Below are 27,536 nucleotides of genomic sequence, written 5' to 3'. Positions count from 1 at the left end.
CAACTCTATCTATGCCCCTCATAATTTTAAATACCTCTATCAAGTCCCCCCTCAACCTTCTGCGCTCCAAAGAATAAAGGCCTAACTTGTTCAACCTTTCCCTGTAACTTAGGTGCTGAAACCCAGGTAACATTCTAGTAAATCTTCTCTGTACTCTCTCTATTTTGTTGACATCTTTCTTATAATTTGGTGACCAGAACCGGCCTTACCAATGCCTTGTACAATTTTAACATTACATCCCAACTCCTAAACTCAATGCTCTGATTTATAAAGGCCAACATACCAAAAGCTTTCTTCACCACCCTGTCCACATGAGATTCCACCTTCAGGGAACTATGCACCATTATTCCTAGATCACTCTGTTCTACTGCATTCTTCAATGCCCTACCATTTACCATGTATGTCCTATTTGGATTATTCCTACCAAAATGTAGCACCTTACACTTATCAGCATTAAACTCCATGTGCCATCGTTTATCCCACCCTTCTAACTGGCCTAAATCTCTGCAAACTTTGAAAACCTACTTCATTATCCACAACGCCACCTGCCTTAGTATCATCTGCATACTTAGTAATCCAATTTACCACCCCATCATCCAGATCATTAATGTATATGACAAACAACACTGGACCCAGTACAGATCCCTGAGGCACACCACTAGTCACCAGCATCCAACCTGACAAACAGTTATCCACCACTACTCTCTGGCATCTCTCATCCAGTCACTGTTGAATCCATTTTACTACTTCAATATTAATATTTAACGATTGAACCTTCCTAACTAACCTTCTGTGCAGAACCTTGTCAAAGGCCTTACTGAAGTCCATATAGACAACATCCACTGCTTTACCCTCGTCATCTTTCCTCGTAATCTCTTCAAAAAATTCAATAAGATTTGTCAAACATGACCTTCCACGCACAAATCCATGTTGACTGTTCCTAATCAGACCCTGTCTATCCAGATAATTATATATACCATCTCTAAGAATACTTTCCATTAATTTACCCACCACTGACATCAAATTGACAGTCCTATAATTGTTAGGTTTACTCTTAGAACCCTTTTTAAACAATGGAACCACATGAGCAATACGCCAATACGCCAATCCCAATCCAGCAATGGCACCATCCCTGTTTCTAATGACATTTGAAATATTTCTGTCAGAGCCCCTGCTATTTCTACACTAACCTCCCTTAAGATCCTGGGGAATATCCTGTCAGGACTCAGAGATTTATCCACTTTTATATTCCTTAAAAGCGCCAGTACTTCCTCTTCTTTAATTGTCATAGTTTCCATAACTTCCCTACTTGTTTCCCTTAACTGACACAATTCAATATCCTTCTCCTTAGTGAATACCGAAGAAAAGAAATTGTTCAAAATCTCCCCCATCTCTTTCAGCTCCACACATAGCTGACCACCCTGATTCTCTAAGGGACCAATTTTATCCCTCACTATCCTTTTGCTATTAATATAACTGTAGAAACCCTTTGGATTTATTTTCACCTTACTTGCCAAAGCAACCTCGTATCTTCTTTTAGCTTTTCTAATTTCTTTCTTAAGATTCTTCTTACATTCTTTATATTCCTCGAGCACCTCATTTACTCCATGCTGCCTATATTTATTGTAGATATCTCTCTTTTTCCTAACCAGGTTTCCAATATCCCTTGAAAACCATGGCTGTCTCAAACTTTTAACCTTTCCTTTCAACCTAACAGGAACATAAAGATTCTGTACCCTCAAAATTTCACCTTTAAATGACTGCCATTTCTCTATTACATCCTTCCCATAAAACAAATTGTCCCAATCCACTCCTTCTAAATCCTTTCACATCTCCTCAAAGTTAGCCTTTCTCCAATCAAAAATCTCAACCCTGGGTCCAGTCCTATCTTTCTCCATAATTATATTGAAACTAATGGCATTGTGATCACTGGACCCGAAGTGCTCCCCAACACATACTTCCGTCACCTGACCTATTTCATTCCCTAACAGAAGATCCAACACTGCCCTTTCTCTAGTTGGTACCTCTATTGCTGCAAAAAACTATCCTGCACACATTTTACAAACACCAAACCATCCATCCCTTTTACAGCATAGGCTTCCCAGTCTATGTGTAGAAAATTAAAATCTCCCACAATCACAACCCTGTGCTTACTATAAATATCTGCTATCTCCTTGCAAATTTGCCCCTCCAATTCCCACTCCCCATTAGGTGGTCTATAATACACCCCTATAAGTGTTACTACACCTTTCCCATTCCTCAATTCCATCCAAATAGCCTCCCTAGACGAGCCCTCTAATCTATTCTGCCAGAGCACCGCTGTAATATTTTCTCTGACAAGCAATGCAACACCTCCCCCTGTTGTCCCTCCAATTCTATCACACCTGAAGCAACGAAATCCAGGAATATTTAGTTGCCAATCACGCCCCTCCTGCAACCATGTTTAAAAGCATACTTTCAAGAGATAAGGATTTATATTTGCAGTATTAACTCTGTTGTATTTAGAATCATAGACTCATATGACATGGAAGCAGACCCTTTTACTGAGTTGGCCCTTCACTGCCACTTGCCCATCAAAACTAGGCTCATTTGATAACACTTAGCCTCTGACCTTCAAAACGATTTACCTTTTAATGATTGTTATACCTGTCTCCATGATTCCCTCTGGCAGCTCGTTCCATGTAGATACCACCATTTGTGTAAAAGGAAAGTTTGCGCCTCAAGTTCCTGTTGAATTATTTTATGAGTTTCAGATTTATCTCACTTCACTTGGAATGAACCAAATAGCGATTAGAGTGACACTACTATAGTCACAGTGTTGGAGTATAGAATTCAGTTCCACTGTCCTCCATAAGAAAGCTTGTACATTCTTTCCGTGAGCGTGTGGGTTTCCTCCAGGTGCTCTGGCTTCTTCCCACAGTCCCTGGTTGGTATGTTAATTAGTCCTTGTAAATTGTCCTGTGATCAGGCTAGAGTTAAATCAGGGGTTGCTGGGCAACACAGCTCGGTGGGTCAGAACAACCTGTACCTCTAACTAAAAAATAGCTTTGATTCTGGTTTTGGTTTCTAGGAGAGATTCAATCAGTTCCAAGTCTTCAACGGAAGGTACTCCCTCATCCAGGAAGAGTTCCATTGATGGAAAGCAGGACCCGCACAGGTGGGATAACTTTTCTACCATTTCTCGTGCTGCAGATAATTCGGCTGCCCATCACTAGTTCAAATGAAAAATGAGTTACACAGTTAGTAGTCAGACCCTTAGTAGAGTTGATGTTCAGAGACATCTTGGGGCCCAAGTTCCTACCTCCCTGAAAGTGGCTGCACTAGTTGTCCCCGTGATAAAGAAAGCCTATGTAGTATGCTCGCCTCTATTAGATGAGGTATTGAATTCAAAAGTCAGGAAAATATATTGAAGCTTTATAAAACTCTAGTTAGGCTGCATCTGGAGTGTTGAATTCAGTTCTCGTCTTCCCATTATAGCAAAGATGGGGAGGCTTTGGAGAGGGTGCCAAAGAGGTTTCTCAGGATGCTGTCTGATTCAGGGGATGCGTTATAAGAAGCTGGACAAACTTGGGTTGTTTTCTCTGGACCGATGGAGGCTGAGAGAAGTTTATAAGATTCTAAATGGCATCGAATAGACAGGTGCATCTTATTCCCAGGGTTGAGATATCATTTACAAGGGAGCATGCATTTAAAGTGGAGAGAAAATAAATTCAAAAGATGAGTGGAGCATGTTTTTTAATGCAGAGAGTGGTGGAGCCTGGAATGTGTTGCCAGGTTGCTGGTAGAGGCAGATAATGGTGGAGGTACCTATGAGACTGTTAGATAAACTTATGAATGTGCAGAGAATGGAATTACAGGGATATTTGGTAGACAGATGGGATTAGTTTAGTTACTAGTTTAATTATTTTGGAGCAACTTTGTGGGCAAAAGGGCATGCTCGTGTGCTGTGTTCAAGCCGTTTATTTGCTCAGTGTTATTTTTCCCTCCAGTTATACAATTGATCATTTGGAACAATCCTCCATTTACCATCTAAGCCCTACCTATTGCAAGTACATCAGAAATGATTAATAACTGGTTCCTAACATCATGTCTCTGCTGATTTGCTCACAGGGCTCAGTTCCCACTGCTTAACGGTATCTTGGAGCAGTACAGGAAAAAGTGAGCAACTTGTCTGTGACGTCAGACGGGTAGTAAACTGTTTATGATCACACATTTCAAAGATGAGCTTTATTTGTCACGTGTACATCAAAACATAAAGTGAAACGTGTTGTTTGCATCAAATCAAATCAGTGTGGATGGTGCTGGGCAGCCTGCAAGTGCCACCATGCTTGTGGTGCCAACATTGTATGCCCACAATTTACTAATACTAATCCTGTGCCTAACCATACATATTTGGAATGTGGGCAGGAACAGGAGCATCTAGACAGCCACAGGGGGAGCCTGCAGACTCTGTATAGACAGCGGTGGGAATTGAGCCCTGACTGGGATCACTAACACTGTAAAGCAATTGCACTGACTGTTACACCACCCTATCACTCACAGGTTCTGTTACAGAGTGATTCAGCGCATCACCACCCCCTGTCCATGTTGACCGTTAAGTATTGATCTATACAGACTCCATTTGTGACTTCAATGTGATCTGATGCTTCTTTCTGCAGGAGAGATTCCTCAAGCTCTATGTCGCCAGTCGCCCTCTCACCAGCATCAAGAAAGAACTCCACAGATAAAGAGGAGAGGTATGATGCTGTTTATGAAGGCGGCAGAGTGCTGTTGGTAAAAGTATTTGACAATGTACTTTTAAATGCAAAAATGACATGATTTAGTTAGCATTGTTAAAATACATTTGCAGCTCGATATCTGATTGACCCCTGTAGCAATGACAATACTGTGTGTTTTTTTTTATTTTTTCCCCAAAGTTTGGCGGCATGGTAGCGTAGTGGCTAGTGCAATGTTTTATAGCACCAGTGTCCTGGGTTCAATTCCCATCGCTGCCTGTAAGGAGTTTGTAAGTTCTCCCTGTGACTGTGTGGACTTCCTCTGGGTGCTCTGGTTTCCTCCCATGATCCAAAGACGTACGGGTTGGTAGGCTAATTAGTCACATGGGTGTAATTGGGCAGTGCAGGTTTGTTGGGTCAGAAGTACCTGTTACTATGCTGTATATCTAAATAATTGAACTAAATGAATAATTTGTTAGCACATTTTTCTAACTAATGGTCTTCCAAACTGTTGCAGGATTTAACAACAAAAACTCTGCAAACCTTTTGGCCATTTAAAAAACATTCTTATGATGTGGCTGGGTTTGTCTTTCGACTCAGAGTTGTGGAGCAACACACCACAGAAGCAGACCCTCTGGCCCATCCCCTGTGTCTTTCTTCCACACTGTCTCAGTATATTTCCCTTCACATACCCACTTGACAGTGAAGGATTTTTGGGGTTCTTTTCGATTTCTGTGCCTGCTGCAGGTTGAAATGTCAGTGTTTCCTCCTGTGAAATGTGCTACCTGTTTTAACAGTGGTGTCAGTAAAGGAAAGATGGAATCACCTTCTTCCCCCACCAGCCCTACTTTCTTCTCAGCAACTATTCTCCCTCCTTTCCTGTCGACTGGTGAGACCATCCGTGACAAGTGCATAGAGATGCTGATAGCAGCTCTGAAGACAGACGGTAAGCGGTGTTTCCATGTCATATCGTGATCCGGTTTGTTGTGAATTGAGGAGCAGCTGCAGGTGACCGTGTGTTGGGAGTTGGGACCGAAAATGGAAAAGAACATTTTACTCAAGATTAAAAACTGAACCAGGAAAATTGTGCTTGCAATCAACAAATGAGTTGCTAGAGGAACTCAGTGGGTCAAGCAGCTTCTGTGGGAGGAAAGAATTCAAATGTCAAAGATCAAAGTAACTTTATTATCATGGTACATATATGTCACCATATACAACCCTAAGATTCATTTTCTAGGGGACATTTACATAAATCCTAGAACCGCAATAGAATCAATGAAAGATCGCACACATTAGGATGGACAATCAATGTGCAAAAGATAACAAACTGTGGGAATACAAAAAGAAAAAAAATAAATGAATAATTAATATCAAGAACATGAGATGAAGAGTCCTTGAAAGTGAGTCCATAGGTTGTGAGAACAGTTCAGTGATGGGGTGAGTGAAGTTGTCCCCTCTAGTTCAAGAGCCTGATGGTTGAGGGGTAATAACTGTTCCTCAAGCTGGTGGTGTGGGTCCTGATGCTCCTGTGCCTTCTTTCTGATGGCAGCAACTAGAAGAGAGTGTGTTCTGAATGGTGGAGGTCCTGATGATGGATGCTGTTTTCCTGTGGCAACGCTCTGTGTAGATGTGCTCTGTGGTGAGGAGGTCTTTACCTGTGACAGACTGAGCTGTAAGCTTTTCCATTAAAGGGCATTGGGTTTTCCATAGCTGGCTGTGATGTTACCAGTCAATATACACTCCACCACACATCTACAGATGTTTATTAAATTTTCATTGTCGACATTTTGGGGAAAGCCTTGGATCAGAACTCAACCCGCTGAGTTACTCCAGCAAATTGTTTGTTGTTCCATTTTCCAGTATGATAACAATACCTTCAACAAAAAGTTATAATCAGATAGTTTTGTTTAATGAATAAAACAATGAACTTGTGTTTGTGAAGTGCTGTTCACAACCTTGGGATGTCCCAAAGCACCTGATAGCCAATGAAATAGTTTTGAAGTGTAGCTACTATATGTAGGAAATGAATCATAATCAGAATTAGGTTTAATACCACTGACGTCTGTCATGAAATTTGTTGTTATGCAGCAGCAGTACATCACAATCAATAATAAAGACTGTAAATTACAGTTAGAGTGTGTGTGTGTGTGTGTGTGTGTGTGTGTGTGTGTGTGTATATATATACACACATACACACATTATACATAACATTATGTATAAAATGATTAAATAAAAAAAGTGGTGAGGTAGTGTTCATGGTTTAATGTCTATTCAGAAATGTGATGGCAGATGGGAAGAAGCTGTTCCTGAAACATGAAGTGTGTGCCTTCATGCTCTTGTACCCCCTTCCTGATGGTTGCAATGAGAAGAGGGCATGTCCTAGATAATGGGCAAAGCCTAAGACGTTTAGACATGCAAGCAGAACTAGGCCATTCGGCCCATCAAGTCTGCTTGCCATTTCATCATGGATGATCCACTTCCCTTTCAACCCCATTCTCCGGCCATCTGCTCACAACCTTTCACGCCCTGACTAACCAAGAACCTATCAACTCTGCTTTAGATACGCCCAATGATTTTGCCTCCACAGCCACCTGAGATAATGAATTCCATAGACTCACCACCCTCCGGTTAAAGAAATTGCTCATCTCCATTCTTCGAGAAGTAATGCATAAAAAACTTGGCATCCATCATTAAGGACCCCCATCATCCAAGTCATGTCTTGTTCTCATTGCTACCAGACACCCCCACCAAACGTCCTCTCCACATCCACTCTGTTAAGGCCTTTCAAAGTTTGATAAGTGCCATTGAGATCCCCGTAAGTCCATATAGCAAGATCTCTATCTGATATTTGTCTCACTCTGAGCAGCTTGCTTTTAACATCAGAGAAACGGGGATGGGTGTACAGAGAATTTGATTAAACTAGATTGAAGTTTATATTTTCCAGTGCTAGTGGGGAAACAAACCTGTGTCATCAGAAGAAAACCATTGTGTTAATCCATGCTGTAATGATGCAATATATTGAAGATATTAGATTTTTTTTTGCTCTGATTTTGTTTGGTTAAGCCGGAATGAAGTCAGAATCAGAATTGGATTTAGTATCATTGACCTGTGTTGTGAAATTTGTTGTTATGCAGCAGCAGAACACTGTGATACATAATAATAAAAACATTATTGTTGTAATTTACAGTAAGAAGTATATACATATTTGAAAATTAAATAATTGCAGCAAAAAGAGAAATAAATAAGTAGTAGGGTGGTGTTCCAAGGGTTCAATGTCCATTCAGAATTCGGATGGCAGACGGGAAGAAGCTGATCCTGAATTGCTGAGTGTGTGCCTTCAGGCTCCTGTAACTCCTTCCTGATGGTAGCAATGAGAAGAGCGCATTCCCTGGGTGATAGCGGGGTCCTTAATGATGTTTTTTTGAAGCATCACTCCTTGAAGATGTCCTAGATGCTTGGGATGCTTGTGCCCACAATGGAACTGGCCGAGTTTACAGCTTCCTGCGACTTATTTCGATCCTGTGCAGTGGCATACCCCAGATACCAGATGGTGATGCAATAGTGACCAAGGTCTGGGAGTCCATGAGCGTGCTGGAGGCCCAGAGGCAGCCTGTGCTGGGGTTAGAGGACTGTCTCTATGGGTGGGAAGGAGAAAAGAGGCGTGTTTTCCTTTTGTTGTTAGTTTTTTTGTGAACATTGTGGGCATGTTCTGTTGGTGCCAGAATATGTGGCAACATCTGCAGTCTTTCCCCAGCACATCCTTAGGTTGTGTTGTCTGTTAATGCAAATGAGGCATTTTACTGTGCATTTTGATGTAGATGTGATGCATAAACAAATTTAAGTCTGAATTCTGGTCTGCTGTAAAATATTCCGGAGTTCCTTTGTCAATAATGGGTATGATAATTGTTGGACTTGCCAACTGAATTGTAGGTGTGATCGAGCAACTCAGCATTCCCAGTACCGTGCTTACAGGGTTGTACAGTCACATGGATATTTCAGCTTCTAACTGAGGAACCATCTTTACTTTCCAAAGTTATTGGGTGTTATATATGTGTTACGTGTACCACTGTGCTTTGTAACAATTACAGCACGGAAACAAGCCATCTCGGCCCTTCTAGTCTGTGCCGAACGCTTACTCTCACAATGGTCTGGAGTAATGTTGTCTCATTTGACGGTTTACGTGTATATAATTAAATGACAATCAACGACTTGAATTTATTGCATTCTTTTTCCATAGATGATTACAAGGACTATGATGCCAACTGTGACAAGATGGGTGCAGAAATTGAAGATTATATCCTTTGGTATTAATCAGCAATTATACTATTTCCGAAAGAAATCAAAACATTTTGTTGCATTATGCTTTTCACACCATATGGATGCCTTGACGTGCCTCACAATCAGTGAAAATGTCGTTACTACTGTAGCTGTAAGACCATAAGAAAGGAGGAGAAGGCTTTAAGTGTCCCCAGTGATCAAATCCCAACAACACTCTGGGGCAGAGAATTCCATAATTCACTACCTCTGTGGAATATTCCAACTCCTGCCGGTATGACTAGTGACCACATCCTCATTTTGTAACTCTGTCCCCTGATTTATAATCCTTCCTTTGAATCGGGGGTTCCCAACCCTTTTTGTGCCATGGACCCCTATAATTAAGTGAGGGATCTGTAAACCCCCTGGTTGGGAAGCCCTGCTCTAGAGGAAATATCTTGACGTCTACCCTGTCACACTCCCTGTTACTGAAAGAGTGTGAATCAGGCCCTCCTGCACATCCAACCCACGCCACCCAGCAGCCCCCAACAACCTACGCATTTAACCCTAACCTATTCACGGGACAGTTTACAAAGACCAGTCTGTGGACTGGGAGGAAACCGGAGGGCCTGGAGAAAACCCATGTATTTCACAAAGAGGACGTGCAGAGATTCCTTATAGAGGATGCCGGGATTGAACTCTGAACTCCTAACGCTCTGAGCTGTAATGGTGTCGCATTAACTATTACACTACCATGGTGCCACAAATATCCAGGTGATTATCTATAGATGTGTTTGTGTACAACAATGCTCCTACAAGCAGTAATGACCAGATAACCCAACGCATTCCATTATCTTCCGTATTGGTCAGTGTAACAATGCATTGACAGTGAATCTGCACTGAACCCAGAAGATCCCTGGCCTGAGGTATGAATATCTACGATGCATCATCCATCAAACTCAGCTCTGCTTTTCGTTTTTAAGAACCATAAAAAGGATATGATATAATTAAAGTTATATATTTATATTTTTAAAAAACCTGAAGAAATTTAGGCGATGATTTCAAGAAAGCAGTGACGTGTGTGTGTGGGGGAGAGAGAGAGAGAGAAAGAGATCATTACTGGAGATCCTTCCACACTGGATGTGACTTCCTTGCTGATTTTGCACAGATGATGGTACATCTCAAGCTGCCATGGATATTAATGCTTGTGCCTGTAATTTGAAGGGATGTTCCTTGTGTATCATTCCCTAACCACAATGCCCCTCCCCACCACCTTCCCCTAATTCTTCATCAGAATGCTGAAGCTTTATTACACTAGTCAATGTCTAGTGAACGCAATTCAACTTCCTTCAGTTCCTCCTTGTAAACGCTTTCATCCACAAAAAACGGTTTGGATAAGGACGTGATAACATTAAAGATGAGCTTCTTGGTTACCATTCAAGAGATTGATGTGTGGCTTGTTAAAATAAACTCCCCATAGTGATTAATGACTGCTGCAAATAATAAGTCCCAAGGCACTGGAAGCCTCTCAAATGATTTAAATCACCTTTGAGCTGGAACAGATCCAGCAAGTAGCCAGAGGTGCAGATCATCAGATACCTCTTTATAAAGTGATTTTTCACTTTCCATCTGCCTCTAATTCCACTCTATGCTGCTTAACCATTTCACATATCTACCAGGAGTTTCAGAAAACTGACCTGAAGTACAAAAACCGGGTCCGAAGCAGAATAAGTAACCTGAAAGACCCAAAGAATCCTAACTTGAGAAAGAACGTACTGTCTGGCGCGATAGACCTCCTACACCTGGCAAGGATGACTGCAGAGGTGAGATTGCATCAAGAATCACGTTAACATTTCCGATGCAACATATAGGCTTTTTCTAATCAAAAGTACATCAAAGTTTCCTGACTGATTTGCTTCTATTTAATTGCATAATATTGATTATTACTAAAGGATGATTGACCTAGAAAAGAGAGTAGAAGATAGTGGTCAGCTCTCTTTGTGGACCACAGTAGTCTATCTTGTAAGTTGCATTTAATTTTGCAAGAATGTTGTGGAGAATATGTTTGCATGCTTTGTGATAAGGTGGCACCTTTAGCCTCTTTATCTTTTAGTGACATACTGTGCTCTTCTTAAATTATATTTATTTAGAGATTCAGCACAAATCATGTCCTCCTAACCCAACGAGCCACACCACGTTGATACCCTACCCACAACTATTCATAATAAAGCTTTTCCGTGGCAATTCATAGTCCTAGATACAGCAGACTGGTTTGTTTGGCCATCTTATAATTGGAATCAGAATCAGGTTTAGTATCACTGGCATATATCATGACATTTGTTGTTCTGTAGCAGCAGTACCTTGTCATACATAATAACAAAAGCTATAAATTAAAATAGGTATATATACATGTAATGTATATAACTTTAAATTGAATAATTAGTGCAGAACAGAGGGAAGAGTACTGGGGTAGTGTTCATGGGTTCATTGTCCATTCAGAAATCTGATGGTAGAGAGGAAGAAGCTGTGACTGTGTCTTCAAGCTCCTGTACCTCCTCTCTGATGGTGGCAAGAGATCATGTCCTGGGTGATGGGGCTCCTTAATGATGGGTACTGCATTTTTGAGGCATTGCCTCTTGAAGGTGTCCTGGAGGAAGGAGAGGCTAGTGGCCATGATGGAGCTGGCTGAGTTTTCAACTTTCTGCAGCTTATTCCAATCCTGTGCAGTAGCCCCACCCTGCCCCAGCTCCATACCAGATGGTGGTGCAAATAGTTAGAATGTTTTCCATGGTACATCTGTAGACATCTGAGACATATACCATCTTATAGGACAGTTATACATTACCCCCATTGTTCTGGGGTTGCATTCACATAAAGACCAGACATGGAAAGGAGTGACATCAGCAAACCAGAGGATTTCTGCAAGAACCTGACTCATTTATAACAATATTGTTGATAACAGGTCTTTAAACTTCCCAGCTGCCGTGATAGGATTTCAACCCTTGTGTCTGAATTATTAGTCCAGCTCTTTGGGTTTCCACGCCAGCAACATCTTTACTAGCTTATCACCATTTAGCCCTGTCAGTTCATTTATCTGAAGTGTTGCCCATGTGGACATCATTATCATAATCCCAGTGATGGTCTGTTATGGTGAACTACATGGGAGACGATCATTTGGAGGAATGAGTGCATGAAGATTTATGCTACTTTATGGGCATCTTCTTCAAGGAGCGCTGTCTCAAAAAGGTGGTGTCCATTATTAAGGACCCCTACCACCCAGCGCATGCCTTGAACTCATTGATACCATCAGAAAGGAGGTACAGGAGCCTGAAGGCACACACTCAGTGATTCAGGAACAGCTTCTTCCCCTCTGCCATCAGGAAGGAGGTACAGGAGCCTGAAGGCACACACTCAATGATTGAGGAACAGCTTCTTCCCCTCTGCCATCTGATCTCTGAATGGACAATGAACACTACCTCACTATTTTTTAATTTCTATTTTTGGACTACTTACTTGTTAAATATTTAATATATATACTTACTGTAATTCACATTTTTCTATTGTGTATTGCAATGTACTGCTGCGGCAAAGACAACAAATTTCATGACATATGCCAATGATATTAAACCTGATTCTGATTCTGAAGACAGAAGAATTAGAGCTGTTGTGTCCTGTTTTATCAAGAGAAGATGTAAATTCCAGAACAGGGGTATGCAGAAGAACTAATTCTATGTCTAACATTATTATTTTTGGAGCATTTTAGAAGAGCTTAAGCCAAGCTGTCATAGGAGAAATCTCTATTCTAGGTGGGGCAAGTTACAGTTCCCTGGGGTGTCACAGTAGCGTAGTGGTCAGAGCAACAACTTAACAATGCCGGCAGTCATTAATCAGAGTTCAATTCCAGCCGCTGTCAATAAGGAGGTCATACATTCTTCCTGTGACCATGTGGGTTTCGTCTGGGTACTCCGGTTGCTATGCAGATTTCTATGGATGGTTTAGGTTGGTAAGTTGTGGCCATGCTTTGTTGGTGCTGGAAGCATGGTAACACTTGCAGGCTGCCCCCAGAACAATCTTCACTGATTGGATTTGACACAAACGATGCATGTCACTGTCTGTTTCGATGTTTTGATGTACATGTGACAAATAAAGCTAATCTTTATAATAGGGCACTCCTGAGCTAATCTTAGGTTGCCAGCATTAAGGCAGGCAAGAACACTAGCAGATAAGTCAATTACTCACCTGTCAATCCCCAGTCTCCAAGCCATCTCCGCCCCCAATCTGTCATTTCCCAATGTTACACAGTCCCCTGATAACTCTAATCCTAACCAACCCAGCAGCCACCTCTGTTGCTTTTATTCCCACGTATAAAACACACTTCAGTTACTTGTTAGACTTGTTGATGTTGGGTAATGTGGTTGGTCTCATTTGGTAGAGAATAGTAGAAAAGAAGGTCTTCGGTCAGTGGTGTTTAACAAAAACCATTGATTTCAATGGAGCATCTCATAGATAATCAGAGGTGTCTGTGACCAGGTTTTTTTGTAGAATCACACGGATTAGAAACACCAAGCTGATGTCAGCCATCAGTCACAGTAATCCGTATGCAGTTTTACAAACAGCAAGGATACAGATTTATACATCACATCTTTATGTTCTATTTATGCCACTGGAAAGTAAAATGAGGCAGGCTATGAAATGTGCAGATGTATGCATTGGCTTTTGGTACTTAAACACTTTAGATCTTAATCTTTTCTTGCTTTCAGACTCTGGCTGCATCTGTAATCAAACCTACCTGTACATTGTTTTGTAGTCTTTCAATTAAAGCACCTCATGTATCTGCACTTTTCTAATCCCACCATTGACATCTAGACCTTCAAATCTGCTTTTCCTTCCATACTGTAGGTCTGTGGCTCTGTGTTGTGTTTCCTCTCTTTAGATGCACAAAAAAACTGCCTCTTTCACTGCTGACTTGGTCAGCCAACCCAGCATTTCATGTAGCTCAGCAGAGTCTTATTATTACCTGGTGAACTGTCCAAGGGGTATTTTGTTATGGGTCCTCTGTAAATGGAACAGTTGGGCTGGGTTAAGAGTAACAACCTTCACCCTTGGGCAAAGTGTACCAAAGATAGCATAAAGCAGATTATGGCCAATTCCCCATGTGGACCTTTTCTTTTTGAAGATCTAATGCACACTGCAGAGAGTAGACAAAGAAACTAATTGGTCAAAGATGCAGAGTTTAGTTCTGAAACATTGACACTTCTTTCACCCATGGATGCTCCTCGATCCATTGCATTCCACCAACATTTTGTTTGTTTCTCCAGTACACAGCAAATCTAGTGTCTTGTTTCACAGGTTTATGGGCATGTGCTAAATTTCAGAACAAATGGCATCATGATGTGCTTTTTCATTGCAAGTGGATAATTTTGCTTTGTCACAGAACTTTACTTGCGAACAGTTGGAATTGAGTTCAAATTTCCAATTTTGTTGTTGACTTTGACTGAGCCCATGTTTTCAAATAAATGTGCTGATTTTGTTCAGAACAAAACTGAGGTGAAGCCCTCAACCAGTGTAACTTTCCCCAATATTGGAAATTTGTTGAGCTGTAATGTTCTAATTGGTAGACTGCCACTCCTATTAACACATATCTCTGCAGGAGATGGCCAGTGATGAGTTGAAGGAGCTACGGAATGTGATAACTAAGGAAGCCATTAGGGAGCATCAGATGGCCAAAACAAGTGGTACCGATTCTACTCTCTTCCAATGTGGTAGATGCAAGAAGAAAAACTGTACCTACAATCAGGTATGCAGCCATTTTTGCAGAGCCTCATTGTACTATGTATAAAGAAAAGATTGAGTTAAATTGGAAGTATTTTCAACTACATTCACCCAGAAGCTCAAATGGGTAATCCATCTGAACCTCCTGCTTGGGTCCCGCGCAATCACAGAAGTTGCCATTCAGCCATTTTGATGCGTGGCACATGGCACAAGAAGCAGTCGAGTGCTCTGGATCTGGAGAAGATAATTGGCTTTAGCAACGTATTAGATTGAAAATCAAAGTAAAATTATTATCAAAGTATGTATACACACCACATACTACCTCAAGATTATGGATAATTATGGAGAAGGACAGGACTGGACCTAGAGTTGAGATTTTTGATTGGAGAAAGGCTAACTTTGAGGAGATGCGCAGGGATTTAGAGAGAGTGGATTGGGTCAAGTTGTTTTATGGGAAGGATGTAATAGAGAAATGGAGGTCATTTAAGGGTGAAATTATGAGGGTACAGAATCTTTATGTTCCTGTTCGGTTGAAAGGAAAGGTTAAAGGTTTGAAAGCGCCATGGTTTTCAAGGGATATTAGAAACTTGGTTCAAAAAAAGAGGGATGTCTACAATAGATATAGGCAGCATGGAGTAAAGGAATTGCTCGAGGAATATAAAGAATGTAAAAGGAAAATTAAGAAAGAGATTAGAAAAGCTAAAAGAAGTTGCGAGTTTGGTTTGGCAAATAAGGTGGAAGTAAATCCGAAACGCTTCTACAGTTATATTAAAAGCAAGAGGATAGTGAGGGATAAAATTGGTCCCTTAGAGAATCAGGGTGGTCAGCTATGTGTGGAGCCGAGGGAGATGGGAGAGATTTTGAACGATTTCTTCTCTTCGGTATTCACTAAGGAGAAGGATATTGAATGGTGTAAGGTGTGGGAAACAAGTAAGGAAGTTATGGAACCTATGACAATTAAAGAGGTGGAAGTACTGGCGCTTTTAAGAAATTTAAAAGTGGATAAATCTCCGGGTCCTGACCGGATATTCCCCAGGACCTTGAGGGAAGTTTGTGTAGAGATAGCAGGAGCTCTGACGGAGATCTTTCAGATGTCATTAGAAACGGGGAGTGTGCCGGAGGATTGGCGTATTGCTCATGTGGTTCCATTGTTTAAAAAGGGTTCTAGAAGTAAGCCTGGCAATTATAGACCTGTCAGTTTGACATCAGTGGTGGGTAAATTAATGGAAAGTATTCTTAGAGATAGTATTTATAATTATCTGGATAGACAGGATCTGATTAGGAGTAGCCAGCATGGATTTGTGCGTGGAAGGTCATGTTTGACAAACCTTATTGAATTTTTTGAAGTAGTTACGAGGAATGTTGACGAGGGTAAGGCAGTGGATGTAGTCTATATGGACTTCAGCAAGGCCTTTGACAAAGTTCCACATGGAAGGTTAGTTAAGAAGGTTCAGTCGTTAGGTATTAATGCTGGAGTAATAAAATGGATTCAATAGTGGCTAGATGGGAGATGCCAGAGAGTAGTGGTGGATAATTGTTTATCGGGATGGTGGCCGGTGACTAGCGGGGTGCCTCAGGGATCTGTTTTGGGCCCAATGTTGTTTGTAATATACATAAATGATCTGGATGATGGGGTGGTAAATTGGATTAGTAAGTATGCTGATGATACTAAGGTAGGAGGTGTTGTGGATAATGAGGTGGGTTTTCAAAGCTTGCAGGGAGATTTATGCCGGTTAGAAGAATGGGCTGAACGTTGGCAGATGGAGTTTAATGCTGAGAAGTGTGAGGTTCTACATTTTGGCAGGAATAATCCAAATAGAACATACAGGGTAAATGGTAGGGCATTGAGGAATGCAGTGGAACAGAGAGATCTAGGAATAACAGTGCATAGTTCCCTGAAGGTGGAGTCTCATGTAGATAGGGTGGTGAAGAAGGCTTTTGGAACGCTGGCCTTTATAAATCAGGGCATTGAGTACAGAAGTTGGGATGTAATGTTAAAATTGTACAAGGCATTGGTAAGGCCAAATTTGGAATATTGTGTACAGTTCTTGTCACCGAATTATAGGAAAGATATCAATAAATTAGAGAGAGTGCAGAGACGATTTACTAGGATGTTACCCGGGTTTCAGCACTTAAGTTACAGAGAAAGGTTGAACAAGTTAGGTCTCTATTCATTGGAGCGTCGAAGGTTGAGGGGGGATTTGATCGAGGTATTTAAAATGTTGAGAGGGATAGATAGAGTTGATGTGAATAGGCTGTTTCCATTGAGAGTAGGGGAGATTCAAACGAGAGGACATGATTTGAGAGTTAGGGGGCAAAAGTTTAAGGGAAACACGAGGGGGTATTTCTTTACTCAGAGAGTGATAGCTGTGTGGAATGAGCTTCCTGTAGAAGTAGTAGAGGCCAGTTCAGTTGTGTCATTTAAGGTAAAATTTGATAGGTATATGGACAGGAAAGGAGTGGAGGGTTATGGGCTGAGTGCGGGTAGGTGGGACTAGGTGAGATTAAGAGTTCGGCACGGACTAGGAGGGCCGGAATGGCCTGTTTTCCGTGCTGTGATTGTTATATGGTTATAAGATACAATTTCTTGCAGGTATTTACAGGAAAATAGAAAAACACAATAGAAGAATATCAGGTAGAATGTCAAAGACACGTGCTCACTTCTCAAATGAACCGAGGTTCCAGAGCAGCTATTACACAACATCTAACAAATGAAAGGCAAACTGTTCAGATAGACTCATTCTACAAATAAAGCAATTCTCCCCATCAGTCTACTCTCAGTTGGCAGCACAGTGAAGGAAGGTATAATTGAGAATGCTTTCAAATAACACACGAGGTAATAAAACTACTTGCTGATGTTCAACTTCAGTGGTTCAATTTAATATCAGAGAGTGTATACAGTATACAACCTGAAATTCTTACTCTTCGCAGGCATCCATGAAACAGATGAAAAAACCTAGAGAATGAGTGACATAGAAACATTAGAACCCCAAAGCCTACCTCCTCCCATGCAAAGCATAAACCCTCCCTGTCGTCTGTTCCAGCAGAAAGCATTAGCAACTCCACCACATGAGCAATAGCAAAGCCCCCAAAGAGACCATGACCTGGAGCCCATGAAAAACCTCACACACAAAGACCATCAAATATCCAATGTGTGATCGTGGAGCAAGTCCTACCTATGTACGGGGACAGTCAGATACAGGCTGATAAGTTTAGGATCTGCATTCCAAAAGTGCTTGGCCTCGAAGTCAGATGTAGATGGCCTTTAATTATTTCCCTTCCCAGTTATCCCATAAATTATTATTATTAATTATTAATAAACAGATAGCACTTCTCTTGTTCATGCTCCCCTTGAATTTCAGATGAAGTACACTGAATACTTACAAAATACTTTTGGGTGTATCTTGTGGATTTTGGACTGCTGATCATGAAAATCACCTTGGAATTTGTCTATCACACACTATTTAAAAAAAGAATTGCCTCAATTATTTTGATTCATAACTCAAGTCAGTTGTTGCCCATAATGTAAGCTGAAACCATGAAGTGCAACGTGTCACTAAAGATTAATTTTCTGCGTTTCCATTTAGACTTCTTCCGTGCAAATCTCGGCACTGTCAAGGTTAAAGGTTTCACCAGGACATTACAGTCATGGAGAAACAGTATCAGCACAACTGGAATCCATCATTGCTGGCTGATTATTGTTGAACACTTAAATGAGAAACCTCAGACACTGAGTGGAAATGAACATCATAAACACAACATTTTTAGCTTAGTTGAACTATTGCGAAGGGTTATGCAACTAAATGCATTATAGTCAATAAAAATTAATTTCTTGTTTCTCCAAATTCCTACATGACGGCAAGTAGTCTGAAATTGTATTTGTGTTCAGCTTCAAGTGATCTATCATAACCACAAAAAAATTGAGGAAGCAACACCTTCAAAAAAATGTGTTATCCAGTGCAATTTGAGATTGCAATGCAGTTATGCATGGGCTGATTTAATGAAAATTTTCATTTCAATTCTCTATAGGTTCAAACCCGAAGTGCCGATGAACCGATGACAACATTTGTTCTGTGCAATGAATGTGGAAACCGCTGGAAGGTTTGTTGTAGAATCATTTGTTTCCATTCACTCCTTGTTTATTTTATCTATTCATACATTCATTTAATTTTTCCATTCACACATTTTCTTTATTTCATTTTTAAAATTTCTGACCCAATCCTCCTCGTGTTCTCTCTGAGCTTATCCTTCATGGATGGTGATTGTATCGAGAGTGGGTTTTGAGACCTCATGCAACTACAGGCCCATGTTCTACCCTGTGTCTCTAGATAAACACCAGATTGTGAATGTGACTGGTAATTCACCTCTTGCCACTACCCCTGGATTTCTCTTTGTCTCAAAAGACTACTGCTTTATTTTCTCTTTTGAAATGTTTCCTCACGGCATGGAAGGAGTTCATTCAGCCATCAACTCAAGGGTGGCTTTCAACTGCTCCACCAATCCCATTCTCTCTCTTGCTGTAGTTTTTTTTTCTACATATAAGACCATAAGACAGGTGCAGAAATAGATATCTCGAATCTGCTCCATCATTCCATCATGGTCGATTTATATTATCTCTCAACCCATTCTCCTGCTTGCTCCCCATAACCTTTGATTTCCTTACTAATTAAGGATTTATCCACCACCTCTTTAAATATACCCAATGACTTGGCTTGCACCACCCTCTGTGGCAATGAATTCCATAGATTCCCTACCCTTTAGCTCATGCAATTCCTTCTCTTCTCTGTTCTAAAGAGATGTCTTTCTGTACTGAGGCTCTGCCCTCTGGTCCCAGACTTCCACACTACAGGAAGCATCCTCTCCAAGTTCACTCTGTCTAGGCCTTATCATACTCGGTAGATTTCAATGAGATGGGTCTTTTGCTCATGAATTATTGCTCTGTAACTGAGAGGTTCCCAACCTGGGCTCCATGGAATGTTTGGTTAATATTACAGATCCATGGCATAAGAAATGTTTGGAACTCCAGCTCTATAATAAGGTTTCAGTAAGTGTTACATTCCTGAAGTATTTCTACTTGTAATTTCAGTTCTGCTGATTGACTGGACGTTATTGAAACATTCTTCACTACAATTTAAACTTCATCTTTTTCGGAGGAGAAGAAAATGCATTCAAGCCAAGTCAGAAATTCTTATGGTGCTTATCTCAATTTGTTTTCAAATGATACAGGAGTAAATTTGGCTCTTAATCAAAAATGTACTGACAGCTGAACAAAGTCTGCAGCTTCAGCATACTGCATGCTTTCTGCTGTGTAATGAGGCGTAGATTTGAGGAAAAGAAATTAGAGGGAATACTCAATAGATCTGGCATCATTTGTGGAAAGAGAAGCAATTGTCTCTTCAGACAGGAAACATTAGCATTGTACTTCAGGCCTGAAATATTCACTACAATGCTGACTGAACTGTTTTCTTTTCAGTTTGAGCATTTTTGCCTTTGTTTCAAATCTCCAGCAAATGCAGATTTTATTATCAATTTGGATTTCACAACTGTCTGAACATCAAATTATTTGCAAAATTGTACAGAGACAAATTTTGTGGCATTTTCAACATTAAACCCATTGTATGGTTTTGATTATATTGCACGAGTATTAAGCTGGTCTTTGAAGATTAATTTTATTAAAGGATCCCAAAATTTTAAATGAGAAACATCTTATTTTTCATAGGTATTTTATGTTTGCAGAATGGAAAATATGAGATTCAATTGAATTGCATTTGTTTTAAAAAATCCAAGTCTCTTTAGAATAACTAATAATAAAGAATCAATTACATCCTCCCAGGGGAGTACTGCATGCGTTATAAACCAAATCTGAAAGGACTACTTTTGTATATTACTGTTCATTTGTGTTCATTTTTAAAGAAGTCGCTACCTTACCTTCCAAATATACTCTCACTCTCAAACTTCTCCACCTCTAAACTGTTAGTTTCAGTTGGCCAGTTGTTCCATGAACTATGGACAGCCTCCATTATCTTCTTGGGGCAATTGGTCTTCAGACGTGAAAAGAGGGCAACAGATCTACATTATCTTACAGTTATCTCCATTATCAGAATCTGAATCAGGTTTAATATCATTGGAATATGAAATGAAATTTGTTGTCTTTGCGACAGCAGTACAATGCAAAACATAATAATATAACAGATCTGTGAATTACATTAGATATATATATATATCAAATAGTTAAATAAGTAGGGCAAAAATAGAAATTATAGAAGTAGTGAGGTAGTGTTCATGGGTTCAATATGCATTCAGAAATCAGATGATGGAGAAAAATCTGTTCTAGAATCAGTGAGTGTGTGTCTTCAGGCTTCTGTATCTGTTTTCTGATGGTAGCAATGAGAAGAGGGTATGTACTGAGTAATGGGGGTCCTTACTGATGGCTGCTGCCTTTCTGGGGCATTGCTCTGTCAGATGTCCTGGATATTATGGAGGTTAGTGCCCATGATGGATCTGACTTAAGTTTGCAACTTTGCAGCTTATTTCAATCCTGTGCCGTAGCCACTCACTCCCCCGACCATACCAGACGGTGATGCAACGAGTTAAAACGTTCTCCTCAGTACATCTGTAGAAATTTGCTAGTGTCTTTGATGACATTATATATCTCCTCAAACTCCTAATGCAATATAGTCACTGTTGTGGCTTCTTTGTAGCTGCATCGATATGTTCTATCCAGGTTAGATCCTCAGATATATTGACATCCAAGAACTTGAACTTGCTCACTCTCTCCACTTCTGAACCCTCAATGAGAACTGGTGTGTGTTCCCTTGTCTTACCCTTTCTGAAGTCCACAATCAGTTCTTTGGTCTTGCTGATATTGAGACCTTATTATCTCCTATCTCCATTATCTTTACAGAGTGTGTCAGGTCTCCATCATCTTACAGGAGCAAAAAGTGTTCAGAGGTGAATTCCAATAAAGTCATAAAGGTATCACTCATGAGGTTAGTTCTTGTTCGACAGTCATATAATTAAAGTTGGTGGGGAGGAAGTTATAAATCTGGTTGGATGGATTCCTGAAGGTTTCATTGTATTTTCACTTTAGCCAGTGTTTGTCAGACAGATCAGATATCCTGTGGCGATTATTTTTCCTTTAGGTAATCCAGCACTGAAGAGTTCTTGTTTAGCTGAATGCTTTTGTTGTTTAACCACCATTCTCTCCAATCCCATGAAATTCCCTGTAGTTTCATTGCTAATAAAACTCTTCAAAGAAAGTTACAAATGCACCCTCAATTTTGTACTTCTGTGACTTTTTTTTTCCTCTCTCCCAAACATTGCTCAAAGACACTTCATTATAGTTGTAACACATACCAAATGCTGGAGGAACTCTGCAGGGCAGACACACCTACGGAAAGGAATAAAGAGTCAATGCTTTGAGCTGACACCTTTCAACTGTCCTAATTCCATTCCATAGGTGCTGCCTGACCTGCTGAGTTCCTCCAACGTTTTATGTATGTTGTGGATTTCCAGCATCTGCAGATTCTCTGGTGCTTATCCTTATAGTTGCATTTGACTTCTGGACAGTCCTTGAGATTGGGCAATTAACTGTGTAAAAAGACATTGAAATACTTTAGATATTTGATATGAAGTTTATATTTTGTTGTCTGAAATCTACTTGCAGGCAATGTTGCTGAGTTGGCAAAAGATTGAATCTTTGATTTGTTTTTAAATTGTATATTTTTCCCTCTTCAGGCCAGCTTCAGATGTTTGTATTCAGAAAATTAAAGTGATTGTACATGTTTTAGAAATGTGTCAACAAATTAAATAAACCAGTTTAAATCCTATTCATTTTCTTTTAAGGTGGTGTTTTTCTCATGGATTTTTTAACATTTGGTGCATGTTTCTAAGGATGTTTGACTAAATGGCTGGATAGCACGGTGGCATAGTTACTCGTGGTCTTGTGACTTGGCTACTGTCTATGTGGAGTTGGCACGTTTTCCTGATTAAACAATCAGGTTTAATATTACTGGAATATTTCATGAAATTAATTGTTTGCAGCAGTACATTGCAATACATAATAGGAAACTATAAGTTTACAAAAAGAACCTTCCTTAGAAGGTTGGCGTCATTCAATGTTTGTAGTGAGATGCTGAAGATGTTCTATAGGTCAGTTGTGGAGAGCGCCCTCTTCTTTGTGGTGGCGTGTTGGGGAGGCAGCATTAAGAAGAGGGACGCCTCACGTCTTAATAAGCTGGTAAGGAAGGCAGGCTCTGTCGTGGGCACAGAACTGGAGAGTATGACATCGGTAGCAGAGCGAAGGGCGCTGAGTAGGCTACGGTCAATCATGGAAAACCCTGAACATCCTCTGCATAGCACCATCCAGAGACAGAGAAGCAGCTTCAGCGGCAGGTTGCTATCGATGCAATGCTCCTCAGACAGGATGAAGAGATCATTACTCCTCAATGCCATTCGGCTTTACAATTCAACCACCAGGGGTAAGATACGTTAAAGTACCGGGGTTAGGACTGAGCTTAAGTTACCATTCAATGTATTTTAGTAAACTATTTAAGAACTTTTTAAAAGCTATTTATTAATGCTTTTTGAGAGGGTGATTTTAGATGCATATCATATTTATACTGAGTTAAGTATTGTATGTAATTAGTTTTGCTACAATAAGTGTATGGGACATTGGAAAAAATGTTGAATTTCCCCATGGGGATGAATAAAGTATCTATCTATCTAAAACAAAGAAAATTAAGTCGAGCAAAAAGAAAGGAAAACTGAGATACTGAGTTAGTGTTCATGAGTTCATTATCCCTTCAGAAATTTGACAGCAGAGGGGAGGAAACAGTTCCTGAAACATTAAGTGTGTGTCTTCAGTCTCTTGTACCTCTTCCATTATGGTAACAATGAGAAGAGAGCATGTCCTGGGTAATGGGGATCCTTAATAATGGATGCCACCTTTTTGAGGCATTGCTTTTTAAAGGTATCTTCGATGCTGGGGAGGCTAGTCCACAGTGATCCCTTGGTCTTACTGATGTTGAGTGCAAAGTCGTTACTGCAACTCTACTCAACCAGCTGATCTACCTTGCTCCTGTGTGTCTGTTCGTCACCATCTGAAACACTGCTAACAATAGTTGTGTCACTGGCAAATTTATAGATGGTGTTTGCCTAGTCAAACAATTGTGGGTGTAGAATTGAATTGAATTGACTTTGAGCAGTGGGTAGAACAGTGAGCTTAAGCATTGCACACTTGAGGTGCACCAGTGTTAACTGACAGTGAGGAGGAGGTGATATTTCCAGTTTGCACAAACTGTGAGGAAGTCAAGGATCCAGTTGCAGAGGGAGGTACGGAGTCCCAGGTTTTGAAGATTGTTGTTTAGAACTGAGGGTGTGGTGGTGTTGAACGCTGAGCCGTAATCAAACAGCAGCCTGACGTTGGTATTGCTGTTGTCCAGGTGATCCAAGACTGAATGGAGGGTTAGTGAGATTGCATTCACTTTAGATCAATTGTGGTGATAGGCAAATTGCATTGTGTCTAGGTCCTTGCTTAGCTATAAGTTTATTCCACACATGACCAACCTCTCAAAGCACTTCATGACCATAGATGTGAGTGCAATTGGGCGATAGCCATTAAGGCAGCTCACCTTGATCTTTTTGGACATTGGTATGATTTGTTGCCCTTTTGAAGCAGGTGGGAACCTCCAAATGCAGCAGTAAGAGAAGATGTTCTTGAACTCTCCTGCTAGTTGGTTGGCACATGTTTTCAGAGCCCTACCAGGTTATTCATCAGGCCTTGACACCTTATGAGGGTTCACCCTCCTGATCACAAGGTCACAAGATGCTACAGGAATTTGCATAAATGTAGTTTTACTCTCCCTTTCAAAACAAGCATAAAAGGCAATGAGCTTATTTGGGAGTGAAACATCACCGCCTTTCATCATGTTAGGTTTCACTGTGTAAGATGTAATGGCCTGCAAACCCTGCCAAAGCTGACGCGCATCTGATTCAGTCTTTAACCTCAATCAGAATTGCATTTTCATCCTTAAAATCACTGCCATAGTCCTTAGCTGGACGTGTAGTATACTTCTGGATCAGTGGTCCTGAATGCCACAGATTCGGCCCTCAGCAGACTATGCAGCTCCTGGTTCATCCACAGCTTTTGGTCTGGGTAAGTCCCGTATGTTCTCGAAGGCACACACTCATCCAACAGGTCGTGATGAAGTCGGTGACAACTGTGGCTTCCTCCAGGTTGAGGTTTCTTTAAGATGTTCCAGTTTCCCTTATTGCAAAGGCAGGTGGTTTGGCGGGGGTTGTTGGTGCCAGTCAATTATCCCCAGTGGATGGCAGAATCTGGGATTAGTGTGAGTAGGTGTTTGGTGATTTGCATGGCCAAGATGGGCTGAAGGGCCTGTTTCTGTGTTCTGTGACTCTGACACGTTCTCACCATAGTCAAGTATTGATAAGTAGCAAAGGGTGGCCATTTGATCTGTCTTATGTATGTTGGTGTTTATGTTCCATGAGTTTCTTACAATTCTGCTTCATTTTACCTTTCAGAATAAACCTCCATTCTCTTCTCCCTTACCTAATTTCCCATTTTAACACGTTTAAAAAGTTTGTCAACAGAATTACCCCTCATCCATAATGTTGTGAGAGTGAACACTTTGTAAGAGTTCACTGCCTTGTTCTCAAGTCAGGAGACTTGGATAAGCAGCGTGGCAGATTGTAACATTGAAACAGCAAGCTGCCGGTCTCTTCTCATAACTCTCACTCCCTCGCTAGTGAGAGGGAGAGAGCCTGTTGGAGGTGTCTGAGTGTTGGGATGTACAGTAGTGTTTTGACTCTAGATCATGATCTCTTTGGGGGCTTTGCGATTGCTTGCATAGAGGGTAGAGGGGGTTCAGTGCTTTGCTGGAGCAAGTGGGGGGGGGGAAGAGTTGGTATTTTCACTGCTGCTTATGCATGAGAGGAGGAGGGAGCTTTGAGGTTCTAACATTTCTGTTACTCATTCTCTTTTTTTCCTATTTTGTGGATGTCTGCGAAGAGTAAGAATTTCAGATTGCATAGTGTATATATTCTCTGATATTAAATTGAAGCATTTAAATTCATTCCTGAATGGTCAAGTGTTGATTTTGTGCTAATGGTTCCAGACGTTTCATCCTCAGGGTATCAACAAGCCTTATTAGAATTCCACACAGTTCTTTTGTGCATAATGGAATATAAATATCACCATGTGCTGGCTGGAAAGATAAATTCATGCAATCTACATTCCATGAGCTAATCAACTCAAAGAATATAGTCATCATTCTTGTCCCAAACATCAATCCATTCAGACCTCTGTTAAAGCCTATAACAGAAATGAGTACTGTACTTTCTTCTGTGGGCCCATGTCTAAACTGTTATGGTTTAAAAATCTTCATAAAGGATGTGGAAATAAAGAACAGAGACATTTGAGAAGAAAATGTTTTAGATTGGGGTCCAGCCAGCTAACAACCTGGAGGCATTTAAATGTGCAAGACTCCAGGGTTGAAAGAATACAGGGTTTGAGGAATTGTATTGCGTATATCACTTATTGCGTAAACCTGTCATGATGATAAATGAGACGAGTAAGAATTTGAAAGCAGCTACCACCACTGGCCACACTTTGTTTTCTGCAGGGATCACTCCATGATTCCCTTGTCCGTTCACCCCTCCCCACTAATCATCCTCCTGGTATGTATCCCTGTAAGTGAGAGAAGTACCACACTTGTCCTTTCACCTCCTCTCTCACCTCCATTCAGGGCTCCAAACAGTCCTTCCAGCTGAGAAAACACTTCATGGACAAATCTGCTGGGATTGCCTATTGTGTCCAGTGCTCATGATGTGGCCTTCTCTACACTGGTGAGACTCTACGTAAATTGGGAGACCACTTTGTCGAGCACCTCCTGTATTGAAGGCATTAGAAAAATCAGAAAATCTGATCCTCACCCTGCTGCCCTGCTTATCCAAATGGAAGCAGGCTCTGTTCAGCAGATAGTTGACAACATCATCGACTCCAATGTGCTCCTGGTAGGAAAACTGCAGGGGATCAAGGGCTGATCTGACCAGGGGTCAAAGGTGACTTAGGACCAGCCTCTAAAGGTTCTGCATGATGTGTGTTAGGGCCACCGGACAGTAGTCATTCAAGACTTTCAGTTGGCCCTTCTTGGGTACTGGGACCACACGTGCTATTTTACACACAGTCAGGACCCTTTCTAGGCTGAGACTCAGATTGAAAATGCGCTGGAGAACTCCACACAGCTGCTCAGGGTTCACACCAGCCAATCCCAATCCTTTGTCCCAGAGCCCTTCTCACCTGCACAGTATACTCCTTCAGGAGCTTGAGGTTCCCAATCCTTTGTCCCAGAGCCCTTGTCACCTGCTCGGTAGTGAAGGTGGGTCTGTGATGACTGGGGAGTTGGTAGGTGGTGGGGGCTGAGGTTAAGATCAGGATGATAGCAGTTGATATGTGGAGCCGTGGGTGGAAGGTGCTGGGCAAGGAATGGTAGCCGGTGTTGTTCATCCAAATATTCAACTGGAAAGGGGAGAGGGGAGGAAGGGAGGTGTTGGTGTTGAGGGAGCATTGGGTGCCTCAGCAGCTGGACTGGTGTGCTGAGAAGTTGTGAACAGGAGGGCAATTGTCAAACCTGTTGAAGAATTGGTTTAACTTATTAGTCCATTCACGGCTGCATTCCGAGACACTACAGCCAGTGATGTTCTTCACTGCATCCACACCTCTCATGTGCTACTCTTCCCAAGCTTTCTCCTGTATTCCTCTTTAGCAACTTAGAT

The 27,536-nt window shown here is 41.0% G+C and overlaps 1 protein-coding gene across 2 annotated transcripts in view; it reads left to right on the top strand.

The window, feature by feature from the left end:
• tcea3 (transcription elongation factor A (SII), 3) overlaps positions 1 to 22,570 on the top strand; it is a 42,022-nt gene extending 19,452 nt beyond the window's left edge. For both annotated transcript variants that reach the window (XM_073034542.1, XM_073034543.1), the window contains exons 5-12: positions 3,071 to 3,157; positions 4,659 to 4,736; positions 5,513 to 5,661; positions 8,953 to 9,014; positions 10,643 to 10,792; positions 14,620 to 14,766; positions 18,771 to 18,842; positions 19,828 to 22,570. In XM_073034542.1, the coding sequence (XP_072890643.1) occupies positions 3,071 to 3,157; positions 4,659 to 4,736; positions 5,513 to 5,661; positions 8,953 to 9,014; positions 10,643 to 10,792; positions 14,620 to 14,766; positions 18,771 to 18,842; positions 19,828 to 19,836 (754 nt within the window). In that variant the 3' untranslated portion in view covers positions 19,837 to 22,570. The remainder of the gene's footprint in view (positions 1 to 3,070; positions 3,158 to 4,658; positions 4,737 to 5,512; positions 5,662 to 8,952; positions 9,015 to 10,642; positions 10,793 to 14,619; positions 14,767 to 18,770; positions 18,843 to 19,827) is intronic.
• Positions 22,571 to 27,536: the final 4,966 nt, after the last annotated feature.

This window comes from Hemitrygon akajei, chromosome 32 (assembly GCF_048418815.1).
Source record: "Hemitrygon akajei chromosome 32, sHemAka1.3, whole genome shotgun sequence".
Lineage (NCBI taxonomy): Eukaryota > Metazoa > Chordata > Chondrichthyes > Myliobatiformes > Dasyatidae > Hemitrygon > Hemitrygon akajei.
This window is presented reverse-complemented; position numbering and strand designations above follow the sequence as displayed.